At 44.9% G+C, this 12,704-nt stretch overlaps 5 protein-coding genes and 2 non-coding genes across 8 annotated transcripts in view; 5 read left to right on the plus strand and 2 right to left on the minus strand.

Annotated features, from left to right (window-relative positions):
• Positions 1–3,424, minus strand: part of LOC108650361 (uncharacterized) — a 48,803-nt gene extending 45,379 nt beyond the window's left edge. The window contains exon 1 of one of the 2 annotated variants that reach the window (XM_030386507.2): positions 2,452–3,424. In XM_030386507.2, coding sequence (XP_030242367.2) covers positions 2,452–2,527 — 76 coding nt within the window. In that variant the 5' untranslated portion in view covers positions 2,528–3,424. The remainder of the gene's footprint in view (positions 1–2,451) is intronic. The other variant, XM_089259092.1, reaches the window with a different exon arrangement.
• Positions 3,425–5,314: 1,890 nt separating this feature from the next.
• Positions 5,315–7,541, plus strand: LOC115563465 (dynein axonemal intermediate chain 4). The gene is made up of 4 exons (XM_030386467.2): positions 5,315–5,497; positions 5,560–6,983; positions 7,045–7,260; positions 7,322–7,541. The coding sequence occupies exons 1-4, from the start codon at positions 5,315–5,317 to the stop codon at positions 7,539–7,541; spliced, it is 2,043 nt and encodes a 680-aa protein (XP_030242327.1).
• Positions 7,542–7,686: 145 nt separating this feature from the next.
• Positions 7,687–9,113, plus strand: RabX5 (RAS oncogene family member RabX5). The gene is made up of 6 exons (XM_030386468.2): positions 7,687–8,195; positions 8,262–8,363; positions 8,415–8,479; positions 8,531–8,664; positions 8,719–8,944; positions 9,005–9,113. Exons 1-6 carry the CDS (start codon positions 7,954–7,956, stop codon positions 9,061–9,063), a joined length of 828 nt encoding a protein of 275 aa, XP_030242328.1. The 5' UTR covers positions 7,687–7,953; the 3' UTR covers positions 9,064–9,113.
• Positions 9,114–9,246: 133 nt separating this feature from the next.
• On the plus strand, positions 9,247–10,772 carry RpL23A (ribosomal protein L23A). The gene is made up of 3 exons (XM_030386493.2): positions 9,247–9,404; positions 9,773–10,170; positions 10,230–10,772. The coding sequence occupies exons 1-3, from the start codon at positions 9,374–9,376 to the stop codon at positions 10,617–10,619; spliced, it is 819 nt and encodes a 272-aa protein (XP_030242353.1). The 5' UTR covers positions 9,247–9,373; the 3' UTR covers positions 10,620–10,772.
• Positions 10,773–11,016: 244 nt separating this feature from the next.
• LOC115563482 (small nucleolar RNA Me28S-Am2634) lies at positions 11,017–11,109 on the plus strand. Its single transcript, XR_003980384.1, has one exon. It is a non-coding gene; the product is annotated as a small nucleolar RNA Me28S-Am2634 (small nucleolar RNA).
• A 147-nt stretch (positions 11,110–11,256) lies between these two features.
• On the plus strand, positions 11,257–11,350 carry LOC115563481 (small nucleolar RNA Me28S-Am2634). The gene has a single exon (XR_003980383.1). It is a non-coding gene; the product is annotated as a small nucleolar RNA Me28S-Am2634 (small nucleolar RNA).
• A 31-nt stretch (positions 11,351–11,381) lies between these two features.
• Positions 11,382–12,589, minus strand: LOC108651768 (splicing factor C9orf78). Its single transcript, XM_018101652.3, has 3 exons — positions 12,410–12,589; positions 11,729–12,348; positions 11,382–11,669 (listed from the first exon to the last, which is right to left on the minus strand). Exons 1-3 carry the CDS (start codon positions 12,532–12,534, stop codon positions 11,515–11,517), a joined length of 900 nt encoding a protein of 299 aa, XP_017957141.1. The 5' UTR covers positions 12,535–12,589; the 3' UTR covers positions 11,382–11,514.
• Between the last annotated feature and the right edge of the window lie 115 nt (positions 12,590–12,704).

The raw sequence follows: 12,704 nt of genomic DNA on the forward strand, positions 1-12,704 counted from the left end.
CCAGGCCATTGGATACCTGGATACCAGATGGTCGATACCAGAGATGCTTGCTGCCCGAAGCCCAAGGCCCAACGATTGATAAAGTCTTTTTATTTACAAGCTGATAATGATGGTGTAGGCGCTGCTTTTGGCCATTGCGACGGTTTTTCGCTTGTAATTTATGAACAATTTCGTGGGGGCCAGTAAACGGAGAGATGGACTTGAGAAGTCGCTGTTGGATGTGATAGGGCGTGGCGCAGAGTTACGGCAGTTATGGAACAATTACGAGAACGGCAAGAGGTTAAGCGACCTTATCGTGTCATAAAGCTCTTTGTAAGATTGAGCGGAACATAATAAAGATTTGTTGTGGATGGAGCCAAGAGATATAACTGGATAATAGATATGAATGATATGCCAATACATAGTAGACTGCTAAGTCTAAGTAATTCCAATCGGAATCTATTAAATGTTTTAGGAAGTAAGCTTAGGAGCTCAGCATTTCGTAATTCTAGCCTCTATTGGTCGATCTCAGTAATTGTTTCGGTTTAAGTTCAAGCAGAGTTTCAGGAAATTTGACTTCCAAATGCATGCAGTCTATGTTGGTCCTTCTACCTGTAGCATATAACGTGACAAATTTATGGCCACCGTTGCCAGGTCGTGCTATAAGCAGGGAGACAGCCATAAAATGTGTCACAACAAAATGTTGAACTCATTTTTATACGCATATCGAAGCGTGGTTTTACGAGCCGCATAAAACATGCAACTTGATGGCGTTTCGAAAACAGAAGACTCAAGACACAAACTAATAACAAGAATGCCTAAATGGAGCGTACAGAAAGACAGACAGACAGAGAGAGAGAGAGAGAGAGAGAGAGAGAGCATGAGAGACAGTCGAAGTATAGCCAAGGCATAGGCTGGCTCTCTTAGGTCTAAGCCGATTATGCGCCACGACATTGGCAGAGGAGAGCAGCGGGAGAGACGGGGAAATCACATAAAAAAGTCGGAACGATCTACTGGAATCGTGTTAAGTGTGCGACGTTTTTGACTAGCCTAAAAAGGGAAAAGGGGCCAGGGGCCGGGGCAAGTTGTGTGGGGCAGGGCTATAGCCGGTGTCGATGTCACTGCTGTCTGTCTGTGGCTGTTGTTGTTGTTGTTGTTGTTGTCGCTGCTGATGAGTGTCATTAACATCAAATTACCACAAGTCAAAGTCATGTTGACCAAAATAACAGCCCAGACCAAAAAGTCTGAGACACAGAGAGTGAGAAAGAGAGAGAGAGAGAGAGTCTTAGTAGAAAAGGAGTCGCAATGGCTGACAAAACCACAAGAGCTCACCGTTGGGTCCACTTGCCTCAACTCGTGGCAATGCGAACCGACAGTTGGTTGCTTGGCAAAGCGTAAGCGTCGATGTAGCTCGTGCCCAGATCCAGACTCTGGCAGAAAGGCTCTAGCTATGATTAGATTTGATCGCTGAAACTATGCATGGAAATTTACATACAGCCCACGCTAAACTAGAAGCATGCAATAATACCCTGTAGAACCTTGCCGAAGGGGCTTGCCATATATATGCGAAATTAATTTTTGATGAGATTTTCTATAAATGTTTCTATATACGATAGATAGGGATCTCTATATACACCCAGCATTCATTTTATGTAAACCAAGTTATTTTATCAATTTTACAGATCAGATTTTATATCGATCGGATGCAGAAATGTTTGTACAGTTCTCTTTTGGCATTTTATAATATATCGATAATTATCGATAGCCCTCTCTTTATTTATATTTATAAATGATTTACTTCCCCGCTTCGAGGGCAACTCCTAGTCCACATCGATGCCAACTCTATCCACTCTTACTATTTTAATAGATTGATCTTGCGATTGTGTCTAAATCTCCAGCAGTCTGTGAGATATGCATAATTATGTTAAACATGCCAAACTCATTCATAAATCTTCTCTCTTTCATTTGTTGTTTTTGCCAAGCCAGAACAAACCTTAGTAGAGTCAATATTTACATAAAAAATGATATTATTCATTCAATGCTCAATGGATTAAAGCTGCTTCACGCATTTGCCTGATCAGCGAGCACATCTTTTTGTTAGGTGATAAAATTTGATGGTAATTTATTATGCGGCTCAAGACGACGGCCGGGTCCGTCGAGGCAGCGCGAGACGATTATAATATTTGGGTCTGGACGAACGAAATCACAAAATGAAATCAATAAACCAGTCAATAAAAACAGAAACAGAAACCGAAACAATTTTAAGTTGTAAATTATGCTAATGAGACGCACGGATTTCATGTACAGCCATAAAAGAAAGAAGTGGAGAGAGAAAAAAAAAAAAATCATTTTTCTCTTTCACAATTTTCGATTTTAAAATGTTTTTCTGTTTGTGCATATTTAACAAATAAGCGAGGCGCCGCGTGGGCGTTTATAATAATGGGGGCGTGGCTAGCTAAATTTAAAACTTACTTGTAGTTGGCGTTGCTGATGCGGCTGCTGCTGCTGGCTCGCCTTGGGGTCGACAAAGCCGTTTCCAAAACAACATTTTACAGATGCTTGAGATGCTGCCGCTGATAAGACTTGATCGAGCGATTATGCGTTAAATGCGGGCGTCGCCTTATTGCAAAATCTTGTTAACATTTGACACACACCGACGATCAACCGAACGAACGAACGAACGAACACACGCACGCACGCACGCACGCACAACACGCTTTAATTAATTTGCATAAAATTATAATAATTCAAAATGTTTACGAAACGGGCGCCTGCGCACGCGTCGCCTCAGGAGTTGCCGTTGGAGTCGGCGCTGAAATCGGAATCGGAATCGGAACCGGAGCTAACAACGGCGCACGTGCCGCGTTCGAATGCAACTGCGACGAAAAAAGAAGAGTGAAAAGCGACAACGGCGACAACATCAACGTCAACAGCGGCGACGACAGCGACAGCAACGGCGACGGCGACGGCGGCAGCGACGTTGGCGACAGCTACAGCACCTGTCAAGTATTGCCACAGGTGGTGTTGTGTTATGTGCCCAATTGTGCTGAGAATCGAAAACTGTTTTTTACTTTGCTTTGAAGCGCCCTCGCTTTTAGTTTCCGCAAAAAGCTTCGATTTCCGTTAAGCGGGCACTTCTGCGCCGCACGACGGTTAATTAACGAATAAAAGTCGGCTTTGTGAGCACAGGGCTTAAAGCACGGCGGTAAAGCGCGGAAAAAAAAATAACAAAACAAAACCAACACAGAAAAATGAAAAAAGAAAATATGTTACACCCAACGTCGAGCGATGAGCGCAACGCTGCTGCTGCTGCTGCTGCTTCTGCTTCTGCTGCGTCGGCGTTGGCAGCGCTGAACGCACATTGGGGCCAGTGGAAGCATAAAACAGGTGTAAAGGCGCACTGAATGAGAGTAAAACGGTTCAAAGACACGGGTCAGGCCACCACCTATCTCCCACAGTTACTCTCTCCCTCTCTCTCTCTCTCTTGCACTCTGTGTGCATATGCTAGATGAACTTGTAGCTATTAAAGTTTATGATGCTCTGGGTGTGGACAATTAGAAGCTCGTAAAATGCAGCCAATTAAAAACTTTTATAGTTGAATATTTTACTTTGGTATTAAATGCCAGTGACCATAAATTTATTGATTAAACCCCATATTCAACGCTTTTCCAGCCTGCGGAATGATATGCCCAAAGCAAAACTAAATAAATATCATATTTAAGTGTCGATTGCTGAAAGCAATGCAAATTGTGGGTGTTCTGCTGGCAGCGTTGCCACTCTTTGCCCATTTAAGCACTGTGCGCCGTCGACGTCGACGTCGCTGCCGTCCGCCATTTGTTATTCTGTTTATACATTTTTTTTTTGCCCAAAAAATGTGTAACAAGCGGGCGCATTTCTTGCCTGCTCTCTCGCCCGTGCAAAGTTCATAATGCACGCAAGGCAACTTTTACGCTGTTATTTTATTCTCTTTTTCGCTTGCACATTTATTGCTTTACGCTTGACGCGTTTATATTGTGAACGAAGGCGATTTGTTGCTGTTGCTGTTGCTGCGGCTGTGGCTGTTTGCTGTAGCCGTTACTGTTGTTGTTGCTGTTGCTGACCAACATGCAATGCGGCGGCTTTTTGGCCCCCATGCGGAAAACGTCTTTCTTTTCGCTGCTTCGTCTGTCTATTTGACATATTGCACTTGCTGTGCCGGCGCTCACGACGCCGGCGTCGCTGCTCCGACTGCGGCCTGTTCATTAAGCGAATCAGCGTAGCGAAGCAGAAAGGCAAAATTAACATAAGACAACTTCTTTTGCTTTGACTTCTATGCGCTGTGGCGGAATTAAAGACCCTTTCTATTGCTACACATGCATGTGGCTGTCTGTGTGTGTGTGTGTAAATTGCTTTGGTATGCGTCTAATTGCTATACAAATTTTAAACGAAACTTTGTTTTTTTTTTTTTGTGACAGGTCATACCACAAGCTTTTTGCTTTGTACTTGTTTCTCTTGTTGTTGTTGTTGATGGCGTATGGGTCGCGGAAGTCTTTCCATTCACAATAGACAGTTCGTCTGCAGTGCGCGCGTCTGTGAACCATGCAATTGCCATTATTATCTTTAATCTTTATTCTTTTGCAGCAGCTATATATCACTTAGTCACGCGCTTTGTTTAGAAACGACCGAAACCATATACGAATATATGTGTATATGTATTTATGTAAATATATATATTAAAAACACGCGACGCGCCGAAAAGCACAAAGCTTGGTGTAATTTGCAAACTAATTACAATCACAATAGTTAAAGTATCGATAGCTGCATAAGTGGTCGCCCACAATTATATCGCATCAATTATGCAATTTTGAGGTATCGATTACATATGTATTGTTAGGGCAGTTAGGCTTCGACTTGATACAATTTCAAATTAAATTCATTTTGCGCTTGCGTGAATGAAAATTATTTTGCTTATGAATATTTATGTGCGCAGCTGTGCAACAATATGTGGCACTGCCGTATGGCAACAGGCGCGTGGCAACGATGCGTTTCCATGTTAACTAAACTACAAACAAGTAAAAGTGCCACGAGCGAGAGTTTGTAACTAGTAAATACCCTGTAGTTTCAGTATATACGAGTCGAGCGGGGAAAATTACCAATCTTCAATATTCTACAACTTCATATTATAAATTTAATTCTCCCTCATACTCCCAATCAAAATGTATTTCACCCGCCTTTTCTTTACCAGCAAGTCATGTACTGGCTGCAACATAAATTGGGACACCAACAATATACCCCTTAGTTGTCTATTTTAACAGTCATAGAATATACCATACGAGAAATTAGACAAGAATTAAAAATGTCCAGGCCGCTGAACAAGGAATATAGAGCTGCTGACTTTCAGCAGCTCAGCCAACTGATCCAAAGTCATCCGCTGATGAAGACAACTACGACGGAGGAGCTATCAATGCAGAAGTTTCGCACGCCCGAATATCGCACAAAGTGCGTAATGCGCGCCTCCCTGGATGACATAGCGCTGGGTGTGAGTAGATGGAGGGTAAGGGGAATTAGTATACATCACTCCTAACTGGGAATTCCCCTCAGATAAATATGTATAAGCTGCAGTTGGGCGTGGAAAGGAAGACGTCCAAAGCGGAAAGCGTAACCTTTGGACGTCCGCCAAGGAAATCTGCCAAGGCGGCCACGCCCTTTATCAAAGTGCTGTTGCGAAAGACGCCGCTGGTGGTGCTCTTCGAGCGGCCCAGCTTGACAGCGGAGCTGGACACCGAGGAGGGTCGAAAAGTTCAGGTGGATAACCAGCTCTACGAAGAGCTGCTGGCGGGCACCGACAAATCGCGAAGAACCGTCGATGCGGATACGCAAACCATCGAACCACTTCTGAAATCCCGCTTGGTCAACACGGAGCGCCTGCGCACGGATCAGGTGGGCTCGTACGTTTCGAACTTTGAGATGTTCGATACGTACAAGGACCTGGAGGCATCCACTAAGAGTGTGACCATAGAGGGCGCCCAGCAGATGGAGGTGACCACCTATCGCCTCGGAGGCGTGGATCAATTCGTGGAGATCAACCAGCTGCCCAGCTTCCGCTTGGCACTGATGCTCACCATGCGCATCCTGGCGAGCAATGTGTTTGAGCCGCAGCAGCGACGATTTCGCAATATGCAGCCACCCGATCCGCTCGCCGAGGACGTGAAGTTCAAGTATCGCCTACATTTGCTTTGGAAGTTGAGCTCGCCCTCTCCAGCGGCCAGGGAGCAGCAGGCAGTCACGTCCGTCTGCTTCTGTCCCAGCAATGGAGACATTATGGCCGTCTCCTACGGCATCTACACCTATGCGAGGCTGGGCAGGAAGCCTCGCCGGGGCTATGTCTATGTGTGGAACATCAAGAATCCCGTGAATCCGGAACGCTGCTACAACTATCCAGTGCCCGTGGTGGTGGTCCAATTCTCGCCCGGATCACCCCAGCTGCTGGCCATTGGCCTGCACAATGGCGACGTGGAGGTTCGTGACATCTCACAGCCGGATCAGCCAGCTCTGGCGCGATCGCAGCGCGCCACCTCGCCCCACTTTGATCCGGTGACGGCCATCAAGTGGATTCCGCGCAGCGATAATGATGTCCTTGCCGAGCAGGACATAACGCCCTTCCTCGCTGCCTCGCAGTCGGGCGCTGTGATCAAGTATCAGCTGATCACTAGCCCACATCTGCTGGGCTTTGAGCAGCAGCATTTCCAGCGTGCCGAGGCCGAGCTGGAGGGGATCAGCGTCACCCAGCCGCCGCATCGTGTGCCGCTGCTCGCCAACCGGTATGTCCAGTGCCTGGAGCTCGTCCTGGATCCACTGCAGAGCGATCTCTACTATGTGCTCACCGACGAGGGCACCATGTACAAGTGCTCCACCAACTATCCGCTGCAGCACCTGGAGCTGCGGCAGGTGCACGAAACAGCCGCCGTCTGCATGGACTTCTCACCCTGGTCGCCCAAGCTTTACCTGACCTGCGGCAGCGACTGGTGAGCAGCTTGTGTGGAAATACCTCAATGGAATCTTAATGCTACTCCTAATCCCTTTCAGGTGCATTCGCATCTGGATGGCTGGCATCCTGCTGCCATTGATCACGCTCCAGCATCACTTGTCGCCGGTGCACTGCGCCCGCTGGAGCCGCACCCACTCCACGATTTTGGTCTCGCTCAGCCATGGCACCATCGACATTTGGGATCTGCGCAACAGCACGCTGAAGCCCGTCTCCTCCACGACGATAGACGCCAAGATTCACTACACCACCTTCTGGTTGGCTCTGGCTAAGTCCATTTCGCACCCTTTCTTAATCCTCATGTGGTTTCTTTTCCAGCTTCTCGCACTGTGGTCGCTGCCTGGCCGCGGGCAACGAGGCGGGCAACCTGCTCATGCTCGCCTTCGAGGATATGCCCTTCCCGCCACACTTCCAGTACAAGCAGCTGAAGCGCGCGCTGTACAAGGCTCTGGAGCTGGACCCGGAGCTGCTGCAGAAGGTCAAGAGCGTGGGCCCCTTTCATTATCCCAACGGAGGCAAGCACACATCGGATCAATGAAATTGAGATCGAATAGATTGGCATTATAATATATGTGAAAAGCATTTCAGTAATAATTAAAGTAATTTCTTCCATATACTATCGTATATCCCATGAGTGAGCTATTGCTATAAAAATAGCCCATTCCCTCTCCGGCTTGCTCCATACAAATCGGAGTCAAAACAATTACTGGGAAAATCCGTCGGCCAAGCTTTGGGTCACCTGCGCCACTTCTTTATCGCTCGTAGCCCCGTTTCGAGGGCTTTGCTATCACAGACATTTGCATATAAAGTCGCAGCACACCTTGAGCCGCCTGATAGCCGCCAAGTTCAAGCCTCGGCCTGCGGTTTTTGTGGCTTAATTTTGTTTTCATTCATTCCGCTTCAGCTTTCGGCCTGAGCTCGTCTCGCTTTCAGTTGACAACGCAACGTTCATGATGTCTCATACGCTGCGCCAGAATCTGCTGCTGCCAACTGTGACGCTGCACGACCCACGCACGCACCTGCGCCGCCTGCCGCCCGCCTACAGCCCCGCCCAGACGCCGTACAGCCGGGAGAAGGACTTCGCACCACAGCTGCGCTACCAGCTGGAGCTGCCTATTAAACCGAAGCTGAGGCCCTGCAAGGTCATCTTTGTGGGCGACTGCGCTGTGGGCAAAACGGCCATGGTGAATCGGTGGGTGAACAAGCAACTATATTTCTACTGTGAATAATTTTTCTTTAAACTCTTCTTCTTTTCCAGTTTCTGCTATGATAAATTTCAGTCCAACTATAAAGCCACAATTGGCGTTGACTTCGAGCTGGAGAACTTTAGCATACTGGGTCACAATTTCAGCCTGGAAATGTAAGTGGAGCAAGTGCGTCAACTCTTATACAAATTCCGCTTTTCCTGCAGGTGGGACACGGCTGGTCAGGAGCGTTTCAAGTGCATTGCGGGCGCCTACTATCGCAATGCCAGTGGTAGGTCCAGTTATATTTACATTCCACCTATATATATTACCTCTCCTCCAGTTATTGTAGCCGCCTATGACATGTCCAAGCGAGAATCACTGGAGGCAGCTAAGAAATGGCTATCGAGCGCTCTGAATTACAACACGGCACAGAAACCTTTGGTATTTCTGGTGGGCACAAAGGCAGATCTATTGGTAAGCTCAAGTACATATTATGCAGCTTTAACCTTATAGTGTGTTCCACTTCAGACCAAAGAAGAGTTCATGAGAATGGAGCGCATCGCAGGAGTCGCCGCTGCGGATCTGAAGGCGGAATTTTGGTCCGTATCGGCGCGTTCTGGTTACAAAATCACAGAGTTCTTTCAACGTTTGGCTGCTTTGGCTTTCGAAGCAGCCGTGCAGCAACAATTGAAAGCACTGCAAGCCACAGCAACGGAGCAGACAACACAAACACAGGAAAAGTCGCACAAATTTGGTAATGAAAACTGGATTAATAACTGAATTTTAGTAATTTCTTTCTATTTATAATTTACAGATTTACGTAATTTCTTTGGTAGTCGCTCTGACAAACAAAAAAGTGGCTGTGCCTGCTAACAAACTTGCACTAATTTTATTTAACTACAATAAACAAGCTTTTACACAAATATTCGTAGAAAATTATAATAAAACCGTTTTAAAATTTGAAATAATAAATAGCGCTGCCACTTACTTTAATGTGTGTACAGTGTTGCCATCATGATGCCACATAGTTTTAAAAGCACGCTCGCTGGCGCTGCCATTTAACACACTTATCTTTTGAGCGTTGCCACTTGCCACCCATCTGGCCACACTACTGTCAAAAACTGCTTCCGCTGCTTTGTCAAATGCCCCTTAGTTTTCCTTTTCATTTCTTTTTCTCGTAGAAATGCCACCTAAAAAGCCAACCGAGAAATCCGGTAAGGATTTTTCATATAAAAATATATCGAAAATATGTGGTTTTGTCACCTAATTCAAAGCCAAAGCAAGCACAATGTAATGCAGCATGCGGAAATGTGTTTAATTACAAATTTAATGCAAAATATACACAAAATGTGTCGCCATATTTGCGCCACGTGCGGTGTGGCCGCGACTCGCCATTGAAAACACTGTGCAAAAAGATGACAAGTGCTAAATTTGACTGATTTAGTTATCAGATTTTTTATTTGTGTGCATTTGTTAGTAAAATTATTGTGCCCACTTGCTTTAGCGTTGTGTGTTCGTGCTTAACCCAACTTTTTGAACTTCTGTTTACTAGTGCTAATATATTGTTGATTTATAATTATAGCAAAGCCTGGCGATAAGAAGCCAGAGCAGAAGAAGGCCGCTGCGGCTGCACCTGCTGGTGCCAAGAAGGAAGCAGGATCTGCAGCCAAGCCAGCTGCGAGCAAAAAGGCAGCTGCGCCCGCTAAGAAGCCCGCAAATGCTGCTGCTAAGAAGCCAGCTGCTGGCGCTGCTAAGAAGCCCGCCCTGAAGAAGCCAGTCACCAAGCCAAAGGCTAAGGATCTGAAGAAGAAAGTGGCCGCTGGCAAGAAGCCCCAATCTGTGCTGGCCAAGCTCTCCGCCAAGGCACGTGCTGCTTCCAAGGGCAAGAAGCCCGTTGGCAAGGCTGGCGCTAAGCCCGCTAAGGGCACTGCCAAGGCTAAGGCTGTTGCCTTGCAAACTGCCAAGAAGGTTCAGACCAAGGTAAGCGTAATCAAATAGCTTACTTCTCAAACAAGCATACTAAAGCGATTCCTCTACAGATCATCAAGGGCGCCTTCGGCACACGCACTCGCAAGATTCGCACCAATGTGCACTTCCGTCGTCCCACAACGTTGAAGCTGCCACGCAATCCTAAATATCCAAGGAAATCGGTGCCCACCAGGAATCGCATGGATGCTTACAACATCATCAAATATCCGTTGACCACGGAAGCAGCGATGAAGAAGATCGAGGACAACAACACTCTGGTCTTCCTCACACATCTGCGCGCCAACAAGAACCACGTGCGTGCCGCAGTGCGCAAGCTCTACGACATTAAGGTGGCTAAGGTTAACATTCTGATCCGGCCCGATGGTCAGAAGAAGGCTTATGTGCGCCTGGCGCGTGACTACGATGCTCTGGATATTGCCAACAAGATCGGCATCATATAAACAAGCAAACAAAGGGGAACGTGCATCGCGTTTTACACTTTCACAATAGATTTTTCATTCTATTAAAAACATAATAACTAAGAGACAGAGCGAGGATGAACGTTTCAATGTTGTGTCTGGGTATAATAAAAACAACAAAAAATAAAAAAAAAACACATTTGATTTCTAAATATTTCAGCAGATAATAATTGAATATTTGTTTCAGTATATTTTAAATTTTTTGCAGTTTGTTTCAGAAGCAATTACATTTTTCGTCAAAGGTAAGTTATAAACAATCAATAACTTTAAATTTGCAACTAATTTTTCTCGGATTTCTCGTTTCATTTCAGCTTTGTTGCGGCATGTTCGATTAAATTGTTGATAAGGTGTGTATAAGTAGATAATTATAATTTACTTTGATTCCTTTAGATGATGATATTTGAGTAGGAATCTCATTGAGCTTCAGTCATTCGTTGCAATGAAATTAAATTTCTCAACTGAACACAGTAAAAATGTTGATACTTATGAAATTTTTATAAAACTGAGTTAATTAATAATTAAGATATTTTTTCTATTGCAGTTAAATGTGGATTGGCTGACGAGCGGTTATTACTATTACTATATAAGGTGTGTATATAATAAATTCTACATATAGATTATAAATATATTTTGATGATATTTTGAGTAGGAATCTCATTGAGCTTCAGTCATTCGTTGCATTGAAATCAAATTTCTCAACTGAATTAATTTGTTCTAATTATTTGATTAAAATTGTTTTAACTCAATTAATTAATAAAAGTTTTATTTCTTTATTTACAGCACATGGACATGGAATTAAACAATTACTTTATGATTACAAATTGAAGTGGCATATTAAATAAACTATATAAATATAAACAAGCCTTTGTACTTTATTTCAATATCTACGAAATTGTTTTCTAAACTTGTCATAATGATAGTCGTCTGTCGCACGCTTGACTCCGTTGGGATTGGTTTGATTCTTGACGGATTTGTTGTCGGCTTCCTTATTCTCACGCTTGCGCCTGCGTTCACTGCTGTCCTCAATGTTAACTGGAGATAAAAAAATACAAATATAGTATATTTAAATGAAATTTCCAGGAGCAACTTACAGCGGTTGTGTTGCATAAAGTTGACAGCCATGTTGGTGGGCACAAACTGCGAGGGCCCATCCTTTTTGTTCTTAGCCTCCTGTAGCAGTTTTTGCTTAGCTTCCTCCGTTGCCTCAATGTTGTGTATCTTGGCCTGGATGCCAAGGTCTACCTCGGGTATGCCATTGAGCATCTGGTTGGACAACATTTCTTCAGATCTGTGCGAGGAGGATTGTCGCAGATGTTCGGGTAGAGCGTAAAGTGCCGCATCTTCGGGTGACATATATTTGTGGGCATCGCGGTCGTCATGATCATTGGAATTTTCATCTGCCGCACCGCCTTTGCGCTTTTGCAGTTCTTGCTCAATGTATTTCATCATTTCCTCGTCCTCGTCGCGCTTGTTTGTCTCAGCTGAGAACTGTGTGCCAATGCCCACGTCATAGGCATCATCAACTTCCTTCATCTTGCCCGATTTTATTGTTTGCATGTTGACCAGTCCACCAATTTTCACATTAAACGGATCCTTGATGACCAGCTCCTCCTCCGGCGCCACTTTCTTGCCCAACGCTAGACCCACTAAGCTAACGCCATTGGGGCGTTGACGTAGTCGTTGTCGCTCCTTGATTTCATCCAGCGTGAGCCTTTTTTAAGCAGACATTAATATATATGTTTATTTATAATATTGTATACGAATATATTTACTGTTCGTCATTATCGCCATCATCAGAGTTTTTGCGCTGTCGCAGATTTTTGCGGGGTTTTTTCTTGAATACCACTTTGGTAGGCTCCTCTACAGCTTCATTTTTGTCTTTATCGTCAGTTTGCATGTTTTAAATTGTAAAAATATCAGCTTTCAACCTAAAATAAACCAAGTTGTTTATTTGTTTACAATGCTAAATCGCTTTCTACAACATCGATAGGGTATCGCAAATTTGCAAATATATCGATAGTTAGAGTTGCATCGGAAGCGGCGTCGCCTGGTAGACAAAATCGATTT

Source organism: Drosophila navojoa, chromosome 4 (assembly GCF_054131105.1).
Source record: "Drosophila navojoa isolate 15081-1374.11 chromosome 4, UAZ_NAV_1.0, whole genome shotgun sequence".
NCBI lineage: Eukaryota > Metazoa > Arthropoda > Insecta > Diptera > Drosophilidae > Drosophila > Drosophila navojoa.

Excerpts from the sequence above, each read along its gene's own strand:
- LOC115563465 (XM_030386467.2), top strand. The coding sequence starts at position 5,315 with ATGTCCAGGCCGCTGAACAAGGAATATAGAGCTGCTGACTTTCAGCAG. Across the intron at positions 6,984-7,044 it reads CTGACCTGCGGCAGCGACTG|GTGCATTCGCATCTGGATGG; the intron begins GTGAGCAGCTTG and ends AATCCCTTTCAG. Across the intron at positions 7,261-7,321 it reads ATTCACTACACCACCTTCTG|CTTCTCGCACTGTGGTCGCT; the intron begins GTTGGCTCTGGC and ends TTTCTTTTCCAG.
- RabX5 (XM_030386468.2), top strand. The coding sequence starts at position 7,954 with ATGATGTCTCATACGCTGCGCCAGAATCTGCTGCTGCCAACTGTGACG. Across the intron at positions 8,196-8,261 it reads AAAACGGCCATGGTGAATCG|TTTCTGCTATGATAAATTTC; the intron begins GTGGGTGAACAA and ends CTTCTTTTCCAG. Across the intron at positions 8,480-8,530 it reads CTACTATCGCAATGCCAGTG|TTATTGTAGCCGCCTATGAC; the intron begins GTAGGTCCAGTT and ends CCTCTCCTCCAG.
- RpL23A (XM_030386493.2), top strand. The coding sequence starts at position 9,374 with ATGCCACCTAAAAAGCCAACCGAGAAATCCG. Across the intron at positions 9,405-9,772 it reads AAAGCCAACCGAGAAATCCG|CAAAGCCTGGCGATAAGAAG; the intron begins GTAAGGATTTTT and ends TTATAATTATAG. Across the intron at positions 10,171-10,229 it reads CCAAGAAGGTTCAGACCAAG|ATCATCAAGGGCGCCTTCGG; the intron begins GTAAGCGTAATC and ends ATTCCTCTACAG.
- LOC108651768 (XM_018101652.3), bottom strand. The coding sequence starts at position 12,534 with ATGCAAACTGACGATAAAGACAAAAATGAAGCTGTAGAGGAGCCTACC. Across the intron at positions 12,349-12,409 it reads GATGGCGATAATGACGAACA|GCTCACGCTGGATGAAATCA; the intron begins GTAAATATATTC and ends TGCTTAAAAAAG. Across the intron at positions 11,670-11,728 it reads CTTTATGCAACACAACCGCT|TTAACATTGAGGACAGCAGT; the intron begins GTAAGTTGCTCC and ends TTTTATCTCCAG.